The sequence below is a fragment of the Calidris pugnax genome, unplaced genomic scaffold (genome assembly GCF_001431845.1).
Source record: "Calidris pugnax isolate Ruff unplaced genomic scaffold, ASM143184v1 scaffold197, whole genome shotgun sequence".
Lineage (NCBI taxonomy): Eukaryota > Metazoa > Chordata > Aves > Charadriiformes > Scolopacidae > Calidris > Calidris pugnax.
In genome coordinates, this window is record NW_015090936.1 from 379,276 (window position 1) to 398,679 (window position 19,404).

At 41.0% G+C, this 19,404-nt stretch overlaps 1 protein-coding gene across 6 annotated transcripts; it reads left to right on the top strand.

Moving 5' to 3' along the window:
- The first annotated feature begins 1,669 nt into the window (after positions 1 to 1,669).
- On the top strand, positions 1,670 to 18,932 carry LOC106893645 (phospholipid scramblase 1-like). Of its 6 annotated transcripts, none has more exons than XM_014951805.1 (10): positions 1,670 to 1,688; positions 6,017 to 6,173; positions 9,147 to 9,178; positions 10,423 to 10,521; positions 12,653 to 12,831; positions 13,901 to 13,943; positions 15,016 to 15,236; positions 16,050 to 16,211; positions 17,247 to 17,408; positions 18,504 to 18,932. In XM_014951805.1, the coding sequence occupies exons 3-10, from the start codon at positions 9,172 to 9,174 to the stop codon at positions 18,561 to 18,563; spliced, it is 933 nt and encodes a 310-aa protein (XP_014807291.1). In that variant the 5' UTR covers positions 1,670 to 1,688; positions 6,017 to 6,173; positions 9,147 to 9,171; the 3' UTR covers positions 18,564 to 18,932. The 6 variants fall into 6 exon arrangements, with proteins under 6 accessions (XP_014807291.1, XP_014807294.1, XP_014807289.1 ...); XM_014951803.1 differs by lacking the exon at positions 1,670 to 1,688 and adding an exon at positions 4,314 to 4,448; XM_014951804.1 differs by lacking the exon at positions 1,670 to 1,688 and adding an exon at positions 4,345 to 4,468.
- Positions 18,933 to 19,404: the final 472 nt, after the last annotated feature.

The window sequence follows — 19,404 nt, forward strand, 5'->3', positions numbered from 1 at the left end:
TGGGTACCACAGGCTCAGACGAGGTGTGGGAGTCAGGGGCACTGGAAGCTGAAGGCAGTGGTAAGTAATATTCTGAATATGCAGATCATAAGCAACACACCTACAAAGTGGGGTCAAGAATCTACAAGTAATATTTCTTTTCAGTTAAACATGCTAAACCTAAAGAGTAAATTACTAGGACAGTGGTCCCTTTCTCACTTCCCCAATATTTTAGCAGTTCCCCTGCTGCACTGATCAAATCTGCTCACTGGAGAAAATAAAAAGGTAGTAAGAGTTTCAACCCACTGACCTAAAAGAAAAGCACAGGCTGCCAGTCATAACACCAGTGATCCTAGCTGGAGAAGAAAAGAAGTGGAGCATTATTTGATATGGCAAACACCGATAATTTACTTTGTATTGCGCGAATTGTGGCACCTTTTTTTCTGCCACTGCGAGTGAATAGTTTTTTTCCTACTGGTAAAAGCCTGAAAGGAAAAGGAAGAAATATACTGCTATTTCTCTTCTCTTTGATGAGATGAAAAAAAGTAAATATCATAAGAAGAAAAGCTAAGTATTGCATTTTACATTAGATGCACAATGTCCTTTCTGCCTTTCCACTCTGTGCACAGGATAAAAAAAAGCTCTGAAAGTGTATTAGTTTGGGGTTGGTTTTTTTTTTCCGTTGAACCAGAGCAACAAATTTTGATAGTGTTCTGGGTTGATTTTGGGGGGTTTTGCTTTTGTTTGATTGGTTTTTTGTTTGAGTGGATATTAAGCATGTGAATCTGTAAACAGCACAGATTTCAGTATCAACCCCATCATAATGAGGCCTTTTCCAGGCTCATGGAAGGAGCTGGAGCCCATCCCAGCACTGCTCCTCCCCTGGCTGGGCTGGGAGAGTAGGCCGGCCGGCCGGCAGCCAGGGGAGGCTGCAGACCGCACCCGTGCTACTCTTTTCTGCTGAATTTTATCACAAAGTTAAATTTAGGGCAATCCAGGAAAGTTGTTACAACTTTTCCCAGGTATATCCAAGTTTTCAAACAGCTAGCACGGGTGGGCCTCACGGGCCAGCTCCCTGATGGATGCAGGCGTGCAGCACACCAAGCGGCCCTGTCAGCGATGCAGTTTGGGTGATTTCATGAGATACAGCACTAATTTAGGATTGCAGTGGACCTCTGCTGTGCAGCTCATCAAACCCCTCAGCACTTTGACTTTATTTCCTGCTGAGGCTGCTCTCAGCTATGTCTATGGAAGTTCAAAACCCTCTACTCAGGAAGCAATTTATCCAACTTTCAGCCCTCAGTGCAGCCAAGTGCAACCCTGGTCAGGCTAAAGGCCCTCAAAATTGGGCTATTAATTTGGTAGGTTTTCAGAGATTATAGTTGGGACACTATTTCCTATTGTTTTCTAGCTTCCTATCTTGGAGTGGGGTAAGATTAATATTCGGTTTTCAGAACTGTTCTTTCCTGAGGACAAGGTAATTTTGTCTTTCAGAGTTATCCATCAGGAGTTCCCTGTGCCCCTGGTGTCCCTGGAGAAGCTGACGGACTGGTGCTGGCTTTCTCACTGTCAGTATCTAATTTAGGATCTATAACCTCCGAGCATCAAATTCTTCATCTGTTACTTCAGGGCACGTAACGTGTTCCACGGCAAACTGCAGTTAATACCTTGCTGCAAAGGTGTTCAAAGCTGCAGGATCTGGAGAAGAGGTAAATCTCTTTGTTGTGGTGTCTGCGCAATGAGCTTATATTTGATGCCATCTGAAATACAAAATATTTCAGAATGATGCTACTTTCTATAGCCCACTTACCACTATGATCAACCGATTATAAGAATTAGGTAGCTCATCCCTAACACAGGAGGAGCAGACTGTCTTTTTCCCTTCTTGTGAAAACACCACACATTTTTGTTTCTACTCATCTATCAGACAGGATTACCTTCTTCACAGCTAATTAGTACTTGGCTGGCAGTCCTCAAACTCGAAGAGTAGGAATGTATAATGAAAGACAAGGATAGTGGCAGCCTAGAGATGGAAAAATCAAAAGTGCATTTTGCTACCATAGATCCATTATTTAGATCCTTTGACAGAACAGAACCATTCTTTACTTTGTTTTATAATTCTGCTATACTGAAAATAAGGCTGGGATATAGCATCTCATTAGGTTTTATCTGCACCTGTACACATTGTACGTGTAATAATATCCAAAAGCTTCTGAAGAATGAAAGACAAGACTTTCAACAATATGAACAAAAGTTTAAAAGACCCTAATTTATTTTTTTATTTTAAATCTCAGCTTATCATGTTTATTGAATGGTCTGAGAACCGAAAACATTGAAGAAATTAGCAGGAGAATTAAGTATTAGAATTAAAACTTAGGAAAATATTTTGTTATTCACTGTAATGTGTTAAGAAAAAATCTAGAATGTAATTAATTTCATAGAATCTAACGATGAAAATGTCATTAATATGTAAATGAAAATCCATTACAGTAAAAATATAGGCTACAAGTTTGCAGGCAATAGGAATTCCATGTGAATCTTAACAGTGACATTTAAAGAAATGTCTTGGTAAGCCAATCCTCTGCAGTATGTTATACCACTTTCTTTGTAACCCTGCAATGTTTTATGATAATCATTAACTAGTATTCTGTAAATCTACAACGATCATGATAAAATCAGGTATTTCAGTTTAATATATTAATGTCTTATCCATGTCACACTGATAACTGCATCTTTTTTATCATCTTTAACCTGAAAATATTTGGAATATACAACATGCTTTATGATTAAATATCTTCTTTCTTAAAAAGATGAGCTGAAAGTGAGGGATTTAACACTTCCCTGTCTTAATTTTACATGATCCTACAACAAATCTACCAACAAATGGGGCACTTTGAGATATAAAGTATGACTGGAGTTTTGGTTGGTTTGGTTTTGTGTTTGCGTTTTTTTTAAAAGATAAATTTATGGTAAACCTTCTTTAACAGAAGCCTTGATGAGCCTTTGTTTTAAAGTGATCATCTGCGTCTAAAACTCCAACTATGTTTACATGAAAGGCCTTCAGCAGCTTTCCTGGTACTCTGGTTTCAGACCTCCCCATTCTTCGTCACTAAAAGGCTGCTAATGAATAAGGGACAGTGAGCGCGGATCCACAGAGCCTACATGGAAGCAGGAAAGTATAGTAAACTTGAGACCACACACAAAATGTATTTGTATACAGTCAGACTTATTAAAGTATTGTCTGTCCTTCTTGGGCTTCACCTTCCATGGTTAAAGTTGTTATCAAAAAGTAAACAAATTAATAGGTGCCCCTCTTCTCAAAATTGTGTGTGTTTGGATTCTGCATCACAAAACTATCCCTTTTGGTAAGACTCATTTTTGGGGCAGGTGCCTAGAGGCAATTTTTTCTGAAGTAAAAAAAAAAACCAAACCAACTTTAAAAGTTATAGGAAACTTTAAGGAAACCTTGGACCTTTTCAGTCTTAAAAAGTGTTTCCTCAAGCAGGAATGCACTGCACTGTCTGTATTTCTCCAAATAGTATCATATCGATACGTATTAATGTACCTATTAATGTCATATTAATGATATTAGAATGAGCCAAAGATAAGGTAGTAATTTCCTCAAATCACCTGTGTTTTTAGGAAATCTGTCAGAACTGGTGCATCAGGGTAATCAAAGGCTTAGGGTTTTATTTTTTTTTCTTCCATCAACAGGTTATTTCACAGAAACCAGCTGTCTTTGCAGAGTTATTTAGGTCACAGTGGAAACCTTTTCACACAGGAAATGGTGATGCTGTGAAGATTATAGGAAACCTAAGAGTTCTTAATTTTTTTTTTTAGGATTTTAATGATTTGATGTAGACAGGAAATGGTGATGGTGTGAGATTATAGGAAACCTAAGAGTTCTTAAAATTTTTTTTTAGGATTTTAATGATTTGATGTACATAGGAACCAGGATAGTTACACAGGCAAGTTGGAACTGCCCGACCTCCTCAATGAAAGAACTCCGCTGTTATTTTAGTTGTAAAAGTTACACGGAGAGAGACATTGCTGCTGCCTTAAATCTCTGGCTCGGCAAAAATAAAAACCGAAACCAAACCTTCTAAAAACACTGCACCGCTTAATTTTAAGAAAAAGATTTGACCTTCCGTTCCCCTGCCATGGCAAAAGAGGGCAGTAAACGAGTCCGCAGGAGCGCTCAAACCCGCGGAGTGCTTTGCGGGCCGGAGGATGCGGTTGTTGCGCCGCCGCTCTCGGGCCGTGTTTCTCAGTTGATAAACATCCTTTTTTTTTTTAATTTATTTATCTTTAATCCTGGAAGCGAGGCAGTGCGCTGGCTCCCCGCCCCCGCGCTGCCCCGGGAGGGGGCGGCCCCGCGTAGTTCCCGCCCGCAGCGGGGTGTTCCGCCAGCGCCGGGCGCCGCGGAGCGGGGCGGCTGGAAACGGGGCTCAGGTCGGCTTTGGGAACGGGTAATTTATTTTTTTTTGCTGTGGGTATAAGTCTCTTTGCCGTGTATGGTGTCTCCTGGGTGGTCCTTGCAGGTGTCTTGTGTTTTTTTTCATTGCCAAGATTCAAGCAGGGCGGTGAAATGGACCTGATGGTTAGAAGGGCAGCCTTTTCCACTTGGGGATTGGGCATATCAATTAGGACGTGTCTCTCTTTAGCCAAGCAACTCGCTTGCAAAGAGTGATTTAAGGGAAGATCTTGCTGCCAAGGCTGTCCTGGGAGAGCCCCACTCTGGGGAGGAGAGCGCAGGAGAGCACGGTTCTGGGGATGGTGGTCCTGGCACCCAGCAGGGAAGCTCTAGAGATGTGCCCTCCTCGCCCTGAGGCTGCATACCCAGAGTGGCAGCTGTATTTTTGGTTCTCGGGTGTTGGGGCTCTCAGGTTTCAGGAGAGGTGCCTACATAAGGGGAGATGGTACCTCACTGCATCAGAACAAAATCATTTTTTGTTACCCTATAGCTCACTTCGTTCTTTCTGTCAAGGCTGGTTTTTCTTTTAGCTTTAGCAGAAACAACCTGCTTAATTAGATCAACTAGAGTATTTTTAAGTATACTGTTTTTCCAGCAGTAAAGGTTAAAATCTAGTGGCTGAATAGTTTAATATAACGTGAGGATGAAAATGAATGCCACAAAGCTAGCTAGGGTGAACTAATGCATACCTCATGGGTGTTTGGCGTTCTAAGTATGTTTTTTGAATTGTAAACCTTGGAAAGGGTCAGGCTTGGTATTTAAATGGCACCATGCGTGATATTTGTGTTTGGCAGCTTATGTAAATTTGCTCTTGGGAGTATTTAGTGAGCTGGTAAGAAACGAAACTGATTGTCGTGCTAGTATATGTTTTTCTGATAAAAACCAGAAGCTTTCTAAATCAGTTGCAGTGTATCTAATGACATCAGGGAAAGGGAGATGGAGTTGTATAATGCGGTTCTAAAAATGAGAAAGTGACTGAAAAGAAATGCGGGCATTCTGCCATTCCTTAGAAAGGAACAATCCAGGGATGTTATTTCCTCACTGGTTTCTGAACTAGAGCAGCTTTGTTCTGACTTCTTTTGGAACCGGTATTTCCTTCCGGTATTTCTCGATTTCATTCCCCAAAATTATTGGCTGTCCTTAAGTGTCCAGGCTCTAAACTCTTGGAGGAGGGAAGCCACTGTGCCTGGGCACCTGGATGCCTCTGAGTGTTGCTTCCATGTTACCCATTTGAGAAACAATTTAAGTAAGGAGAAGGTGAGGACCGGGTTGGGTGTGTGGGTGAGAGGGTTTAGGCTATCACAGCAGCTGACTGCAAGGGAAAAAAAGTCTGGGAACTGCTCTGGATGAGGAGTAAGGCTGGCAATATGGATTCTAGACAGTAAAACATATAGGGACAGGGTACGAAGAATGAGGCTTCTTCGTGTGAGCCCCTTCTCTCATGAGCAGTACAGCAACTGAGGGGTGAGGGTCTCCTGTCAGCTTGATAACCCGCAGCTGAATGGCTGGTCCAGGCAGTTAAGGTGGGTTTGTTTTGTGTGTGTCTGTCTGTCTGTCACACAGGCGCAGTGAGGGGGCCTCAGACCATCCAGAGACTGCATTTATTTCATAAACATTACTCATTACCAAGCAGCCACTTCGCAGAAAGCATTTCCAGTCCTGCGCTTCCTTCCTCTTGCCAAAATCACTTCTGCTTTCCCTGGTGTGAAGCTGAACCCAGGTATGTCCCCTTGCCCGGAGGAGAGAGGATGTTTGTATCTTATCTGCACTCCCTTTCGCTGCCCGGAAAGGGCAAAACTCAGCTGCTTTTTCCGACACAGCCCTAACCCAAAATAGCCCCAGTGAGGGGTGAGGTGGTGGGAGCCACAGCCTGGTCCCCAGCCTCCTCTCGCCCCTCTGCGCTCCAGCCGGGGGGTTTGGAGAATGTTTGATAAGCAAAGACCTCAGGTAATGTAATCAAATGTGAAGGACCCTTACAATTCTGGTATAATTTGCTCGGAAAGGATAACATTTGGTCTCTTTCTCTGTTTAAAGCCAGCCTAAATTCAAATTTAGATCAGATTGTTTAGGGCCTTGTAAAAGCTTTTTATGTGATGTAGGCAAAGATAGACAGCTGGTGCTGCTGGAACACCGTGGCTGGCTTACTCCTGCCACTCCAGCTTACTCTCCATTCAGCTCGTGGATTCAGGCTGCAGCATGTGCCCAGCATAGCACGCAGGGTTTGTGCAGCTACTGCTTTTGTTGAACCAAAATTAATTCAGTAATGGACTTCTATTTGATTAAGTACTTCCTTTATTTATTTTTTCCTTTAACTCTGTGGAATTTCAACTCCGTTACAAAGAAATAGCATTCTTCCACTTTTCTATTAGTGGGAGCTAAATGCAAATACCTTTACTTTTCCACGCTAGGTAAGTAACATTTCAGTGATTGTTCCCTATGTTTGTTTTAAAACTGTTGCTAGAACTAGTAGCATCTAGAAGCAGGTAAAGCCTCATTTTATTAAACTGAAATGAAAATGTAGGCTTCAGATCATTGCTTTGCGTGACTCAGGCAGCTGGTACCAACTCCTTTCTAAGTGACTGGGCTTCCCATTACTACTGTTTCTTGACTGAGATTTCACCAGATGGGAATTTCCCGCATGCGGAACAACGCAGCTGAACAATATATTGTGCAATATAAGGGTTGATGAAAGCGAGGTTTTGTTCCTCATTTCTTTGGTGTTTCAGAATTTTATGTTATTTCACAATCTTTATAAATCATTCAGATGAAAAGCGGGGCATGAATGACAATGTGTTACTCTTGATGACTGAATTATAGGTGATAGAAGGCACCTAGATAAAAAGGAATAGAAGAAAAGAGACAATTTTATTAAAAGAAATAAGCTTAATATTCTCTTTAGCATTATGGCTGATGAAATGAGAGTTGATCTTTGTAAAATCTTTGTTGATTTTCTAGCTATAGAGCGTATCAACATTTGCTAAATCCTAGATTGAACAGCAGCGTATATGTGTGATTGTAGGGAGAAAAAAGATTCTGGGCCACTGTAAAGACTTTATTTTAAATAAATCATATGATTCTGTCTCCACCCTCCCTTTAGTTGTAATTCTCAGTATTTCACTGAAGTTCAGGTAGGTGGAAGATATCACAGTATAAACTGATCTTTTGCTAGTTTAAATAACATTTTTTTATTCATCTTTAATTTGGGCTATTCCTACAAGAATAGTAGCTTTGGCAACATACTTTAATATGGTTCTATATTAAATTTGGCTTTTTATATTACCAACTGTGAGAATAAGGTTTAAGCTATGTCATTTGAATGTGTTCTTTCAGATTCTTAAAGTAGTAGTATAACTTCAAATTATTATGGTTTTTTTAACTTGTATTCATATAGGGACCAGAATCCAATTAAAGATGGTGGTTTTGTTAGTAGAACTGGTAAGGTAGAAGAAAAAAAATACTAAAAAAGGAACACTTTAAGACAGATTTATTAAATGAAGAGGATGTTATGTGTGAGTTGGGAAGTGAAAACTGGTAAAGTAGAAGGAAAAAAAACAACTAAAAAAGGAACACTTTAAGACCGATTTATTAAACAAAGAGGATGTTATGTGTGAGTTGGGAAGTGAACTAGATGCCATGTCATCCCAGAACCATTAAACTCTCCTGCGACGCCCTGTGAGTGAAAAGCAGGAAGGAGCTACTTTCAGTTTCATTCCCAGCTTTGAACAACCATGTTCCTTCAGCTGAACGACTTGGAAGAATCCTAACAGACAAATAAATTACTATTTTAACTTGAACTGCATTACTCTTAAAGAATAACTGGGTTTATTGTTTGTTTTAAGGCTTTTGATCCTATGAAAAGGAGCTCCTATGCTGTCCTTATTCATACTTCCACTTACAGATCTCCTGGATATTTTGGAGCTCTGTTTTTAATAGAAGTTGCTGTCATCATCCTGCTTCTCTTGTTACCCCAGAGACTGAAAGGAATATCTCTCAAGGTTGATGCTGACATCAGTAAATGTTCTTTCTGTTTGTTTGGGGTTTTTTTTGTGTTTGTTTTTGTTTAACTTCTTTTGGCAATGCTGGAAGAGTAGAAAGAAAAAGACAAGCAGTTGGCTCTTTCATTCATGATACTCTGCTGTGGAAGCCCACTTGCCTGTGCAAGCCCACCCTTTATTACTGTGTGGAGACAAAAATTGCATATGTGGTATTTAGTAGTACCACTTAAGAAGTGGAATAGTATAGAGAAGTGAACAGGTGGTGGTACGGCATCACGGCTGCTCCAGGATTTACCCAAGCAGGTTTTGTAGTCTAACGTCAATGCACTAAACCAGTTCCTCTGACATTACTGCAGTAATTTGTTCATACAAATTGCATGATGTTTGTGAACAGCTGCACAATGGAGTCCTGCACTGTAATGAAATAATTGCACATCCTGATGCTTTCCTCTGAGTTTAGGCTGGTTTCAGGGTACTCAAAGCATAAATGCAGGCACAGACAATGCAGACTTGAGTTGTGGTGGGACATGGCCTAGAAGGAAGCCTTAAAGTTATTTTAGTTTGTATTTGTAATTCAGCTTTCCCATATGGTTTAGACAGGAAAGTATCTTTTATCAATAATAAATAGAGAACTTTGAGTGAGTCCTGTGTGGAATTATGTATTTAAAAAACTATGAAATAAAAATGTTGTTTTGCAGAACAATTGTAAGCAGATCCACGACAATGCAAGGTGAGTAAAATAGAAACAAAATGTCATCTTTTGTTAATATCAGAGATAACATGGGTCCTTCTGAGGTAGTCAAGCAATATTAGCTATTAGCTTACCTTCTAATTGTATGAAATATATATGAATGTTCTGAATTGAAATTACTTACATTTAAAAATTTAATAATTTGCAAAACGTAAAGCTTACATTTTCAGATCGTGAGTTCTGAAGTTAAATAAAATAAATAAATAATCTTGAAATTCAAGTTATTTCTGCTTACAAACTGAACAAAAACGTAAAGCTTATATTTTCAGATCTTGAGTTCTGAAGTTAAATAAATAAATAATCTTGAAATTCAAGTTATTTCTGCTTACAAACTGAACTTGGTAAATGGTTTTTAAATCTATAACCCTAACTATAACCCTAGTATAGTCCTAACTTGAAGAAATAGGGGAGAAAATATTTTATATAGTGGAGAATGGCTCATTACCAGTCTTTTCTGTACAGGAGGGCGGCCTGTCAGTTCCCTGGCAATTCTTTGAATGAAAGCCTCCTTCTTCATGTAAATGAACAGAGGCACCTCTGGTCCAGACAGAGAGTGAACTGACCCTGCTTGAGCAGGAGTTAGACTAGGTGATCTCAAGAGATCCCTTCCAAGCTAGATGGTTCTGTGACATCTTCATGACATCATGTATAATAGCTGCTTTTTTTCTGCAGTTTAAGTATCAGAACTCCTTTAAGTTGCCTGAGTCTGTCGGTGAGGCATAGTATAGTCCTAACTTGAAGAAATTGGGGAGAAAATATTTTATATAGTGGAGAATGGCTCATTACCAGTCTTTTCTGTACAGGAGGGCAGCCTGTCAGTTCCCTGGCAATTCTTTGAATGAAAGCCTCCTTCTTTATGTAAATGAACAGAGGCACCTCTGGTCCAGACAGAGAGTGAACTGACCCTGCTTGAGCAGGAGTTAGACTAGGTGATCTCAAGAGATCCCTTCCAAGCTAGATGGTTCTGTGACATCTTCATGACATCACGTATAATAGCTGCTTTTTTTCTGCAGTTTAAGTATCAGAACTCCTTTAAGTTACATTGATGTTTAATATACATACTGTGCATAAATACGAGCTTGTTGTACAATTTTTGCTATACAGAAAACAGCTGCTTAATTTTGTTATGTGTCTCCTCTGCAAAAGGAGGCAATGCTGGGGATCTTGCACCATAGGGTAGGAGGAAATGAGCAATACTCAAATTATATGTTCCATTCTTCCAGCATATAACCCAGCACCAGCACCTGGATTTCCAAATCCTGACTATGCACCAGGAAATCAAGTCCCCTATGGCTATCCTCAGGCACCTGGGACTTACCAAGGTAGGTTGCCTGGCTACAGATCTGCTCTACCACTAGGAAATAAGCATGGGACAACTCAAGAACTGAAGAATTGTTTTCTTGCAGTTCTCCTGGTGCATGTGTTCTGTTCCTGTTCCCTACTTCGTTGCTGTAATTTGCCTGTGATTATAAGTTACGCTTTCAGTCATTTGCTTTTCTCCTCTTCCACTTCATTTTCAGTTCCTCATTCAAAATGCAGCACTTGTAAATTGCTTCTCATGTGCTGGTAACTAACTGCTTTCTGAAGAACCAAATAACAATGAGCAATTTCTAACAATCGGGTTCAAAGCATGGGTTATAGTTAAAATGCAAATGGCCTGAGTTGCTGTGCTGTTCATCAGTGACAGCTTGTGCATCTTGCAGCAGGGCCTCTGGGGTCTGTAAGAACACCTTCAGTGGGGCACAGGCACACGCTGCCTCTGCGATGAAGGTTGGGGAGCATTTTCCCTTTGGAATAGTTGTATGTGCACACACTTCCACACGATAGCAGGAGAGGGTCAGTTTCCAACAATGAGCAATTTCTAACAATCGGGTTCAAAGCATGGGTTATAGTTAAAATGCAAATGGCCTGAGTTGCTGTGCTGTTCATCAGTGACAGCTTGTGCATCTTGCAGCAGGGCCTCTGGGGTCTGTAAGAACACCTTCAGTGGGGCACAGGCACACGCTGCCTCTGCGATGAAGGTTGGGGAGCATTTTCCCTTTGGAATAGTTGTATGTGCACACACTTCCACACGATAGCAGGAGAGGGTCAGTTTCCGTGTAAAGCCTGTGCTCAGACATAAAATGTTGTGTTCTGTACGGTGGTTCCTTCTCTGGGGTGAGGGATCCAGCCACCCGTGAGTTCCAAGCCACAGCTGTTGACATCACCTGAGGTGCTGTCCCGCTCACGGCCATGGCGGGAGCTTTCATGGGGTGCAGTCCGTGTTTGGTGACAAAACATGAAACATTGGTGCTGAACTGATTTGGGCTAAAGGTGAGTGTCCCGATCAGCCGTGAGTTCCAAGCCACAGCTGTTGACATCACCTGAGGTGCTGTCCCGCTCACGGCCATGGCGGGAGCTTTCATGGGGTGCAGTCCGTGTTTGGTGACAAAACATGAAACATTGGTGCTGAACTGATTTGGGCTAAAGGTGAGTGTCCCGATCAGCAGCTCCTGAACTCTCTACAGCTCGTACAGCTCTACAGAAACATTCCTTGTGGCTTTCTGCATTGTGCTTGCTTCTGAGTAAAATATAAAATTCCAGATTGAAGGCCTTATCAGGAAAGTGTTGAGAGAAATGAGAGGAAAAAATACAGTTCTTGTTCTCTAACTTTCAATAACAGCTTCTGCTACAAGGTCATAAGGTGTCTCTGTAGCAAAGGGCATGTTCTGCAGGAGGGTACCCAGGCCAAGGGCAGGGCTCTGGAGCAGCCTGGGGAGGAGGGATGGGTGGTGAGCACTGAGGCTGCCTGTGCCACCTGGTGGGTGCTGAGCATTCAGACCCTGGAGTGCTTCAGGAGAGCTTGTGTTTCCTGCTGAGTGCCACCCAGAGGAGACTTACTTGACATTCTCAAAACGCGGAACAATGTTCCATGAAGGGAGTTGTGGATTTCCCGTGTTTTGAAAGAGAATCCGTTAAACAAATGGGAAAGTGCAGTTTTTAGATAACAGTTAACGTGGTTTGAAACCTGCAGATAAACTTTGCTTAAAGTATGTTTCCTATCACATAAGTAGAAGGATAATTCCAGGAAAATTTTATCATAAAATTCCTCATTTGCTCAACTGACAATGTGTAAATGCCAATACTTTTCATGTTTTTAAAGATACTCTGTCTTCTCTACTTAACCTTCATTTATTAATTTCTAATTTCTGAACTGCCTATCTTTATGTGAATAAAATTTCTGCTATACTCAAGAATGATGCATTTATTTATTTGGTTTGGTTTTGTCCAGAGGGATTAGAACATGCCAATCCAGTGTAACCTCCCTCACAAGAGCTGCCGTATTCATAACTGAAATATATTGTGGGCATAAGGATCTTCATGGGTCAAAACAGTAAACAAATGAATCTTTCAAAGATCCATGGGGCAATTTTTTTCCGACATCTAAGTTTCATAACTGCATCTCTCCTGCAGCACCAGGTGTCGCAGACGCGGGGTACTATGGCTTCCAGGTACAGGCCGCAAGTCCAGTTCCACCTGGATTTGCTGCTCCACCCATCCAGAACCAGCCCATCGGAAAGGAAGGGACAATCTGGATGCCCGTCCCTCCAGCTTTTCCCAACTGCCCTCCTGGCCTGGAATACCTCACACAGGTACCTGCACCCTTCCTCCTTCCCCAGAGAACAGGTTATCCTGAGAAGCAGCCTGCATCCCTGAAATAGCTAAAAAGAAGCCTCTGGTTCTGTGGCAGCTGCGCAGGTTGCTGTTTCGAGCAGCCTAAGGGAAGCCTTTTGTAATGTGGGTGATACATGTTTGAGTGTGGAGGTGCCTTTTACGGCTGCAGCACTTCATGGAGTGCTCTCCTGCCAAGTGAGATGCTGAAGGGGGGGCACAGGGCTATCATACATCCCTCCCATTGTAAAGCTATTGTTTGTGAGATGTAATGTGATTTGGCAAGGTGTATGTAATAAATATATATAATATGGGCAACTGTAGCACATTAGAGGTGCTTCATTTTCTACATGATGCTTTCTTCACGCCTCTTCATAATGCTGTCAGATGAGGTGCTAGTCAGATTTCACAACATAGAGAATGCTAATAGCAAAATAAGAATTGTTTCCACGTTGCAGAGTATGTCCTTGTGCTGTAAAAGTACAGTTCATCTCATCACTGGGAGCAAATATTAAGGCTTAACACTGATGGATTGTCTCTGGTTTTGCAAATTTCTCAAAACCAACCAAACAAAAAAAAAGCACCAGTGAGGAAAGGCTGATTTTTCCCCAGTTTTACTTGGAGCTGGGCAGTAGCTGAGCTTCTGCTCTAAAATTTCTCAGTTTCCTGCTTTTGTCAGTCTGGACTCCTGACGTAGGCAGCTGGGGTATGTGGTGTGGGAGGCTCTCTTGGGCTCTGTGGCTGAGCTACTCTGAGCCCTGAAGGGAGCAGGGGCACGCTCACCCTGCCCCCTTGTAACACACCAGCTCGGGTACAACTTCTGCCATCTGCTCCGGTGCTCTGAAACGCTGTTCTGCTAAATTGACAGAGGACAGGACAAGGGGGGACATGAGCAACTTCCACAACTTAACTGGTAGATGTTCTGCCTCTAGGCAATGTGTTGTTCCATAAATCTGCAGTCTGAAATGAAACCACGCTTCTTAAAACTAGATTTCTCTTAGTTACAACTTGTTAACTATTTATTCTGTTTAATTTTTCAACCATGAACAGATTGACCAGATATTAATTCATCAGCAAATTGAACTTCTTGAGAGTAAGTGAAAAGTATTTATAACAGAGAAACACTTAAATCTAATAATCCCAAGCACAGTAAAATTTAGACGTTGACACTACTTATTTAAGGTGGTTTGCTGGCTTTCTCTTTCCTGCCTCTGTTGTCTGTCTCAATTCCTGCAGAAGTTGTGGAAGAGAGGAAGGAGAAAATAGGAGGGTGGAGAATTTTAAGCAGGTTCTATATCTTAAAAGATACATAGCAATGCAACTGAATCATGTTGGTAGCTAGTTGTAGCTGAAGTCACACATTCACACGATTTCTACTTGCCTTTCTTCCCTACTTAAGATCTTCTTTTCTGTCCTCTCTTACTTTATCTAATTCCATAGACTTCCATGCAGCTCTGATCCTGTTTCCAGGCAATCCTGCTGTTTTAGCGAATTGAACTGCTTTCTTTCTGCTTTTCTTGTTCTGTTCACTTTAAGAATATCAAAGTAATGTTATCAGTGTCTTTCAAACAGAAGAAATAAAATGTACCATCCATCTCAGCTGACACCTAATACTGCTGCTGCATTAGGTGTCCATAATGCTTCAAAGAGTACTTTTATTTGTTAGAGCAATTAATTAAAATTTCTGTCTTGGCTCTTGTTTTCTATTTGTGGTGCTGGGGTTCTTGACTGTGAGGCTTTGTTTTTGTGGCCGCCTTATTCTGAATGTGTTTGTGCCCTCTACGGCCCTTTTCTTGCTTCACCCCAAACTTCACAAGTTTCTTCAGTTCTCTTCTCTTCACCTCTTCCCTGAGATGCTTCCATGCTGTGTTATTTATAATTGTGGTGCTTGTAGGTGTCTGTATCTGGTGGGAGGGGACTGATGGATATCTCCATGCTCTTTCTGCGTTGCCATGTACATAGTGGCTTCTCCTCTCTGAAGTCCATCAGGCTGCTTTGCTTGAGGGTCCTTCCCCAACACTTCACTTTACCAGTAGCTGCCTCTGGGAGACTCTGAGAAGTGCCTTCCAAAAGCTTTAGAGCTTAGAGTAGCTGTAGAGTTAGCATGGTGACTTTTTGAAGCAGACACACCTCAGAAATTTAACAGGTTTGTCCTTGTTTTTCAGTTTTGACTGGCTTTGAAACAAAAAACAAATATGAAATCAAGAATACTCTGGGGCAAAGGGTGTATTTTGCAGAAGAGGACACTGACTGCTGTACCAGGAATTGTTGTGGGCCAGCACGACCCTTCACCCTCCGGATTACAGACAACCTGGGCCGTGAGGTGATAACGCTGCAGAGACCCCTCCGGTGCTCTTCGTGCTGCTTTCCCTGCTGCTTACAGGAGGTGAGTTGCTCCCTCTCACCATCTTCCTTCACGTGGGATGTGGTCCACCTCTGCAGTTTTAGGATGGGATTGTCTTGAATCAGGAGGCGAGGTGAAACAAGTTGGCTTTTTTCTGTAAGCTGTGGGGAGAGACATTTGTTAGGGATTTGTGCATGAGGTCGTCTTGGTCTGGGAAGAAACTAGTGTGCTGCAACTTCTGGTGATGGTAATGGAAAAACTGGATTCGTCAGCATGTCAGGAAACTTGTGGCTAGTGCTGAAATCTGCGCTGGAGATGGACTTGCAGTGTAAGAGTTGGGCAACAGCTTTCATAAAATAACAGCTAGAGTTGTCACTGTACTGCTGTGAAAGTTGTTGTAGAATTCAGCACAAGAAATGAGCTTTTTTAGTATTAAAATTATTATGGGGTGATACAACTTCTGAAGTCTCAAATGTGAGCCTACTCAAAGCTCTTACTGAGGGATTTGTAGTAGCTGCATCCTGTGATGTCTTCACTGAATGCTTTCAGGATGCTCACAGCCTTTCTTTCACTAGACTTTGGTCTTTCTACTGTAGATATATAGCTTGTGTACATATAGCCTTAGGACCATCTTTTCTTTTTTTTTTTTCTGTCAAGGCAAAAGCTGTATATGAGGTCTGCAATTTGTGCAGTTTTCTAAAAACATTCGCAAAAACCCCCCTGCAGCTTCATGCGTTGGAAAGCCAGATTGTTGTGGAAAAAATGTCATGGTTGGTTTGTGTGCTAGTGTGGGTTGTGTCTAAGAAGGATATCAAAGCATGAACATTCACATGGAGGTTTTTTTTTCCTGTGAAGCTAGAAGTTCAGGCACCTCCAGGAACACCAGTTGGTTATGTTGTCCAGAACTGGCATCCCTGCCTGCCAAAGTTTACCATTCAAGATGAGAAAAGAATGGATATACTGAAAATTGCTGGCCCGTGTGTTGTCTGTAGCTGTTGTGAGGACATTAATTTTGAGGTATGCAATGCTAAAAATTGTACGTAGCTTCTTTCAGATAGTAATTTGATAGTAGTTTGTTGCTTTACTTGTTACCTGTCAACGGAATTGTTGTATGTGTTAATTACTTAATACATAATCTTTTAATGCAAATATAATCAATTCACTTCTCTGGATAAGCCAGACAAACTTCCAGAAATGACATCTTAAGACCATTCATCAGCGATCAGTGAGACTGATTCCCTGTGTTTGCACACAGATCTCTTAATTGAAATATTTAGCAGCAATATCTATTTGAATCTATTATGTTAGGCCCTAATAAAATGTTATTCTCAGCTGTATCAGATATTAAAATGAATTTCTACAACCACTCATTTAATCATTTAATAATCATTCAATGACCAACTAAATCAAGATAATTTAGACCTAAAATACAGGTTTGAATGACTGAAGTGTTACACCTTTCACTTAAAAAATAATAGTGATTAACGCATTATTGTTTTTGTACAAATGTAGTAGTAGATATACCAGTCTACCATTCAGTATTTAAAATGATGTTGCAAATAGCTGCTAATGCAAATTTAGTATCATTTTATTTTGGGAACTAGTCTTTCACGCAACCATGAAGACTGGATCTAACTTTAGGAAACATCATGTTGACAAAGGGCTAATCTCCGCTTTGGAGCAGAAGAATGTAATTTGTTTAATTTTCACTTGAGCAGTTCCTGATACATGGCAGGAGAAACTAATTCACTCTCTTGGCTAAAAGACAACACTTCCAGCAGAGTGTGTGTGCGTGCGTGTGGTAGCTGTCTTCCAACACCATTAAAGCACTGAGCTCTGCAGTCAGGTTTAGAATTAAGTTCATGTCTGTGCTACTTAAGACTGACTTTCTGATAGTCAGGGTTGCCTTTTGGTACAAAGAGTTGCATGCAATGACTGCATTAATTCAAGTAACATGGTCTGAAGCTTTCAAATGGATCTATTATGAAAAGGATTTGGGAATATCATGAATGACAGATTTGATGTTGTTTTTTTAATTTTATATTAAACTAGGTGAAATCTGTGGATGAGACTTGTGCTGTTGGGAGGATTTCTAAGCAGTGGACTGGGTTTGTGAAAGAAGCCCTTACAGATGCGGATAACTTTGGAATCACATTCCCAATGGACCTTGATGTAAAAATGAAAGCTGTCATGATTGGTGCTTGCTTCCTTATTGTAAGTCTATCGCTCCCTAATACTTGACTATGAACTGACTTTTTCATCTTTGTGTTCAAGTTGTGCTGGTAAAGGATTTGACTCTGAGCTCCCTGAAATGGGTGACAGCTTGTTGTGAACTTCCTGTGTGTAAAACTAACTGTGGAGGGCAAGGAAGAATTATTTCAGATAATAAGCTTATTCTAGACTACATGAAGCGCTAACTGTATTTAAGGAGAGCTTCATATGTGATGGGACTGAGAAACCCTATAAAAGGAAGACTCCCTACAGACATATTAGTAGTCGAGCATGTTTATGGGGATGGTGAAACCAGAGAAGTTCAGATCAGCAATAGCCAAGAGAGCCATCGAAAGGCAGAGCAGCCCACTGAGCTGGTGAACTGGGCAGGTGGGTGCTGCAGCCAGTTCCTCCCAGTTCTCCTTGGAAGTATACAAAGTACTGAGCTGAGCAGGATTAAATGTTCTCAATAGGAGGAACTTCTGTGGAGGCAAAGCAATCCAATTTGATACAGTGCCTTTCAGCTGCACTCTTGACTCTGCCATGTCAAATACTGCTGCACAGCTCACTTTGGTCTTTGAAAACAGTGTGTGACACACTAGTGTTTCCACTTTCTGGTGCAATTGGGCATCAGGTGCCATTTCAAAACGCGTACTGCTTCTGTCCTGGTGGGGCTGCAGAGGGTGAGTACAGTGTTAGTGAGCATGAGCAACCCAGCCACAGAAAATGGGACCCCCAGCTGTAAACTAAAGATAATCGTCATTATGATGGACTGCAGTTTGAGGTAAAATTGAAGGGGCTGAGTCAGGCTGAACAAAGCCAGGACAGGAATCCTGAGTAACAGAAGCATAGCTTTGGCTAGTGATAATTTCAAGTTTCCATGTAGGTCTTTCGCCACATCTTTTTCTCTCTGTGGGTGTCCTATTCTGACAGACCTGAGTGATGGGGGAGTGGAGAGAGGTGGTCCTAACTTGTCATCATTCGAGGTTTCTGAGAAGGCGGCGCTTTTAATACCTTGCAAAGCAACCAGGAAATCTCTGAACTAAGACTTGCATTTATGAAGTATGTGTTTTGTTTGTTTTTTTGTTTCCTTCTTAGGACTTCATGTTTTTTGAGCATGCTGCTGATAGTAAACAGCGAGCAGGAGTTTGGCAGTGAAATCTAGAAGTTTTGTATAGAAAGATGAAGAACATTAATCTCCCAAGTGCCCAGTGGATTGCAGAGCTTCAGTAAGAATATTAGAAATGTACATATTGTGCTTCTAGTTATATTCTGTAAACTAAAAGCTTTATGGTCTTTTTTTTTTTTTGTAATCTGATTAAATAATTTGTACTATCCAAACAACGTTTCGTCTGTACAGATCAATGCTGTGATTTATAGGAATATTTTCCCAAGAAATCTTTTCCCAAGAAATTTGGAATTGTAAAATAACTCCTTATAGTTACTTTAATGCCTAAAAAGGAGGACTACTTCAATATTAATGTAAGCAGTAAACCTAATAAAGGCGTCCTGATCTTTTCCTTTGTATCCTTCTTTGGTAGTTTTGCCTCAGTGTTCACATTCCAGAAGTTTTTCCCAACTTCTTATCAAATATATAGGTTCAAAACAAAGCAATCTAAGTGAAAAGAACTATCAGAAACCACTGTAAAATTTTATTAATCTAGTCATAAATCTGCTGTCAAATATGACTCCATTAGTGTAACTTAGTTTCATAATTTGGGTTGTTTTGAAACTTAGGCTTTGATTTTCACCAACAGAAGTTAAGAGGAGACAGGAAATATAAATGCCTGCTTCTGTTTTAATAATCCTTTGGTAATTGCTTTGTGCATGAGTGTGTTTTTTCCGGAGGCAAGGAAAAAATAGTTACTTACTTTTCAGTTTCTCCAGTCCTCTTTCCTCTTCATTTAGTCCATGGTTTTCACAGATTGTAAGTCTGTCTGTAGGTGTGAGGGCACAAGAATAATAAACAGAACAATTCCATTCAAAAGCAGATGCATGA